General features: G+C 35.0%; 1 protein-coding gene across 3 annotated transcripts; it reads right to left on the bottom strand.

Annotated features, from left to right (window-relative positions):
* Positions 1-1,110: 1,110 nt before the first annotated feature.
* On the bottom strand, positions 1,111-4,417 carry LOC127162309 (gastrula zinc finger protein XlCGF8.2DB-like). 3 transcript variants are annotated; one of them, XM_051105094.1, is made up of 3 exons: positions 4,359-4,417; positions 3,418-3,589; positions 1,111-2,601 (listed from the first exon to the last, which is right to left on the bottom strand). In XM_051105094.1, exons 2-3 carry the CDS (start codon positions 3,587-3,589, stop codon positions 1,706-1,708), a joined length of 1,068 nt encoding a protein of 355 aa, XP_050961051.1. In that variant the 5' UTR covers positions 4,359-4,417; the 3' UTR covers positions 1,111-1,705. The 3 variants fall into 3 exon arrangements, with proteins under 3 accessions (XP_050961051.1, XP_050961050.1, XP_050961052.1); XM_051105093.1 differs by having other exon boundaries at positions 4,309-4,408; XM_051105095.1 differs by lacking the exon at positions 4,359-4,417 and adding an exon at positions 3,850-3,946.
* Between the last annotated feature and the right edge of the window lie 909 nt (positions 4,418-5,326).

Genomic DNA, 5,326 nt, shown 5'->3' with positions numbered 1-5,326 from the left:
CTGTAAAACCACTGCTGTTTTGGGGGGTCATCTAACTGTTGCTGATCTAGTGCACCTGTTGATTATTTCATTAACACCAAAGCAACTGAAACTGATTAACAACCTCCTCTGCTATTTAACTGACCATATCAATGTCCCAGGAGTTTAATTGACTATTTTATTGATGATATACTCCGATTAAAAAGTGTTTCTTTAATTTGAGTAGTGTATATAGTGCACTGATTCTTATGACATACAGTGCATGCTGAATGCATCATAACTCTGTGTATGTGACAAATAATCTTTGTATCCTTCTATTTATTGAAAGATCACATAATGTGACCACCCCCACATAATGGGGTGGGGTGGGGTGTCAATGTTTTTTTGTGTGTGTATTTACAGTGTTCTACACATTTTCGGTCAAAGCCCAATGCAGAGCAGTTCCATCAGGATGAGGGGTCCCTGCTACAGTTTCACCACTAAAGAAAATTACTCATTACAATCCACTTGGAGGACCACATAAGCCATACAGTGGTGCATGGAGGTATGTGGGAGCAGTTCTCTAGATATTGATTGATGTGGTTTAAATTTATAAATAGGTTTATATGTAGAATGATGAGGTAAATACGTTTTAGTTGCACACAACTAAACTAGTTGGGTTGCATGCAGAACAACTCAAGTAACACCTGTCAATGTCAAAATGACGACAAAGAGACATTTATGGACTGTGTCCATCATATTGACAAGACTGAAGCTGTCAATATGGCAAGTGTTCCTGATGAAAGTGAATCAGAGTATTAATCTAATCCAAGTTCCTACTAAACACGAAATCACATGTGTCACTGAATTCACTCTTAAACATAGTACATCAGCATCGTTTAAATCTGCCAAAAGACTTGAGGACATTGCTAGGAACTGTGCGTTTGAACCCTGAAATAGACAAGGCTGGCCATTATTACCATTTCTGAGTGTTGAATTCAATTACAGAGGTGCTACAACAGAACACTGACATTCAGCACAACATTCACATGTTGGAGCTTCAGGTAAACATTGATGGTTTGTCTCTCTTCAAGAGTTCAGCAACATTTTGGCCCATTCAAGAAACGCTACTAAATATCAAACAAGAGGAACCAGTGATAATATATTTATTTTGTGACACATGTAAACCTACATCACTAGCTGAATATCTTGAATGCTTCATCTCCTAAGCAAATGAATTAACTAACAGATTTGCATTTACAAGGAGTGATGTTAACTTTACAACTCTCTGTAAGAAAACAGAATGACATGCCTTTAAAAATTAATGAGAGTTTCAGAAACAAGACAGATTCTGATCATTCTTGTAGCTTTCAGCCAAACCTGGACTAGCAATTACATAGCGATCCCATAGATTTTAAGTGTTTTTGAACAAATAGGCGAATGATTCTCTGAACCATTCATAAAAACAGTAATTTGCTTCATGCCTGAATGAATTTGCAGAGGATTCTGTAACTCAATCAATATGTTAACAGAATACCATAGGGCAGGGGTGCTCAGCCCTGTTCCTGGAGATCTACCTTCCTGCAGAGTTTAGCTCCAACCCTGATCAAACACAACTGAACCAACTAATTGGGATCTGAAAGAGCACTTGATAATTACAGACAGGTGTGTTTGATCAGGGTTGGAACGAAACTCTGCAGGAAGGTAGATCTCCAGGAACAGGGTTGGGCACCCCTGCCATAGGGTATCATGATACTACTTCGTATCGCGATTCTTCAGCTGGTATAGTGTCGTGGGACTTAACCCTACTACACTGCAATACACTTCTACAACGAGTTCTCCAATGACGTTTCAGATCTCTTTTGTACGTGAAACTCTCTTTACACTGACGACACGTGAAAGGTCTTTCTCCAGTGTGAACTCTCATGTGAGTCTGAAGGTTTCCATTCGACGTGAAAGTCTTTCCACAGTGAGTGCAGGAGAAAGGTCTCTCTCCAGTGTGAATTCTCATGTGAGTCTGAAGGTTTCCTTTAAGTGTAAAATCCCTTCCACACAGATGGCACAAGAAAGTCTTCTCTCCAATGTGACTTGTTACATGATTCTCAAGGTGTTTGCCGTCTGTAAAAGTCATTCCACACTGATGACATATAAAACAGTATTCTTTTGAGTGAAGCCTCATGTGCTGTTTAAGGGTTGTTTTGTGTCCCAAACTCTTTCCACACTGATCACATGTGAATGGCTTCTCTCCAGTGTGACTGTTCTGGTGATACTTTAGGTTAAGTTCTGTTGTGAAACTCTTTCCACACAGTGTGCAGGTGTATGGCTTCTCTCCACTGTGAATGTTCTGGTGTCTTTTAAAGCTTCCATGTCGAGTGAAACCTTTTCCACACTGAGGACAGGTGTATGGCTTCTCTCCAGTATGGATGCTCATGTGGCTCTTTAGGCTTCCTTTTTTTCTGAAACTCCTTTCACACTGCTGACAGGAGAAGTTACTTGTACTTGCTGTTTTTTTAGCTTTTTGTCGTGAGGAAGTCTTTTCAGTCTGTGAGCAACTTAATGATTTTTCTCCAGTCGTGAAATGATTATGGTCTTCCTCTTGTGTTTCATTCAGTTCTTGACTCTCCTCTTTCATCGCCGTCAGGTCTGAGGTGAAAACAGACAAATTAACAATGGCACAAAGCAAAAGATACCAAAAATTCAGGCATGTATGGTGAATCATATACCCACAAAGCTCAGGACCTCTTCACTATATTGTTTACTCTTTTATGTTATTTTTCAACAGCTCAGACTATGACAATGTTTTATCAAATACGAATATGGAGTACCACAGGGCTCAGTATTAGGTTCTCTTCTTTTCTTCTTGTATACTTACCCTGAAAGTCATTGTTTTTATATTTTACCATTTCGGCAATGATACGAAGTTTTATGTCCTCACAACCTACACAACTCTCCAACTTAGCAAAGTGTTAAGACATCAAATATGGGATGGATAGTAATTTTTCTGTATTACTCACAATTCTGTCTTTTTTCTCAGAATTGTGATACAAACTCTCAATTTTGAAGTCAGAAGACAGATATAAACTCAACAGGAGTAAACAGAAATATAATGCTCTAGCAACACTACTCGTCTTGGCAACTGTAATAGTAAACTAAATTCTTCAAAAGAGGTCCACATAATATTTCTTATATCCAAAGATGTTACTCAATTACAGCAGTGGATGTTTAATATTACAAGCTGTTTCTGTGCGTCTATTTTAGATTTATTATCAGCACTGGGTCACAGTTCACATGTGTAGAGTGTGAATGATTATGTTTGTCTGCCACCACCAAATACCTTTTTTGACTCTGGAAAAACCCTGTTAGTACACTTATTCTTTAAAAAAAATATATGTTTCTGTAGAGCTGGATATTTTAATAAGAATCAAATGAGTGAGTTCAGCTTTGAGAGTGAAAACCAACCTGTTTGTTCCTCAGTATCTTCATGTTTAACTCTGAATGCTTCTTCAATCTTCATGTTTTCACTCTCTTCTTTAATAAACTCCATCTTTGTTTGTTCCTCAGTATCTTCATGTTTGATTCTAAATGCTTCTTCAATCCTCAAGTCTTCATTCTCTTCTTTAATAAACGCCATCTTTATAATAACATTTAGAAATGGCAACAATTAGTAGAAAGTAAAATACATCAAAATTAAACCTCTGAATGCATCTCAATCAGCTTTCTAGTTCAGCAGTCAGCACACTGTTACAGGAGTCAATAAGAGTGACATATTACACAAACTATATAAACATTTCATACATATATTTATAATCGTTTTAAATGCATTCATTACACACATTTTTATTTAGAGGTGGTTAACGTGAAAACAAGACATCACATTAATATGCCCTTTACCTTGTATTCCAAAGTACTTAAATATTTTTAAAATCAAAGTTACTAGAAAGTAATTTAACGAAATACGAAATAAAAAAATGAAAAGCATGTGTTTGTAATCTGTAACGAAATATATTTTAAAACAACATGGAAAGTCTAAATACACGTCTGTTTGTTTTCTCGTTGCATTTAAACTAGTTTGACTATCTCGGTGAATCGAGCGATACGAACACTGAATCATTTAGCGAAGCATTTGGTTCAGTTGACTCGAAAAGCTCTGCTTCTCACGTCACTACTTGCCAGTGACCGAATTCTTTGACAGACTGGTTAATGATAAAGAGAGCAAAACGAGACGCACCTATTGTTACTCATGTGTGGACGCGCTTTACTCACACAACATAATGTTAGACAATTCATTTTAATGATACATTCAATAATAAGGCATTTCTTTTACAGTTCCTTATACAACTATGAATTTACCTGAAATGTTTTCTTTGAATTTAACACCTTAAATGCTTAAAAACACGAACCTTTCGTCAGCCGATTCACAACAGATGCAGGAACGCAGCGCAGCTGTATGACGTCATATCTCCACTCCAAAATAAAAGCCCTTTCTTAATACAATTACAAAAGACCAATGAAATTCACATGCAAATAACAAAACACAAAAAACAGCATCATGAGTTGAATTTTTGGTGAAATCTATGTTATTCAATGATATGCTGAAAAATAACTGGGAATGAAAGTATTTCATCAACATCTAATATGCACCATACTGCCTACACACAAAACATCTTTTTTTTTTTTTTTTTTTTTTTTTTTTAAAAAAAAAAAGACCTTTATCAAAATAAATAAATAAATAAATAAATGAATAAATGACCTTTTACTCACACACAAGGCTCACATCATAGGGTAAAAAGGCACACAACATTGATACAAATACTTTAGCTTAAATGCTTTTTGTTTTTGTACTATTACTGCTTATTTTTATAAATAAAGAATTAATTTCTGTTCAAATATACTGTCATTAAAATGTTATTATAAAACATAGATTTTAAAGAACAGAAACAAAAACATTTAAAAAAAAAAAAAAAAATAAAGATTCTGAAATCATTGAAGGAGATCCCATAATAATTTAATATAGATTTACAGTAGTACAAACAAATGTTATTATATCATATGATTAATATCATGTTTTTAAACATGATAGTTTCATTCTGAACATGGTGATTATCTATAAGATGGACACCCAACGTAATATATGATATTTACCACTTGAATCTAACAATGTCATGTCAACAAATAGAAAAATCAGCCTTCTATAAATATCATGTTAATGTTGTTTCTTTTAGCCCCAACAACAGTGGTGCTTTTTACCCCAAATACCATTCTTTTACATATTCTTTCATTATTGAAAAACTGTTGCTTTAATTATCTTAAACAAAACTGAAAAAAAAGACCTTTGACTCAAGATATAATAAATAATTTTAGCGATTCT

Source organism: Labeo rohita, unplaced genomic scaffold, assembly GCF_022985175.1.
Source record: "Labeo rohita strain BAU-BD-2019 unplaced genomic scaffold, IGBB_LRoh.1.0 scaffold_883, whole genome shotgun sequence".
NCBI lineage: Eukaryota > Metazoa > Chordata > Actinopteri > Cypriniformes > Cyprinidae > Labeo > Labeo rohita.
Note: the sequence above shows the minus strand (reverse complement) of the source record. Positions and strands in the feature narration are given on the sequence as shown.

Excerpts from the sequence above, each read along its gene's own strand:
- LOC127162309 (XM_051105094.1), bottom strand. The coding sequence starts at position 3,589 with ATGGCGTTTATTAAAGAAGAGAATGAAGACTTGAGGATTGAAGAAGCA. Across the intron at positions 2,602-3,417 it reads AGATACTGAGGAACAAACAG|ACCTGACGGCGATGAAAGAG; the intron begins GTTGGTTTTCAC and ends TTTTCACCTCAG.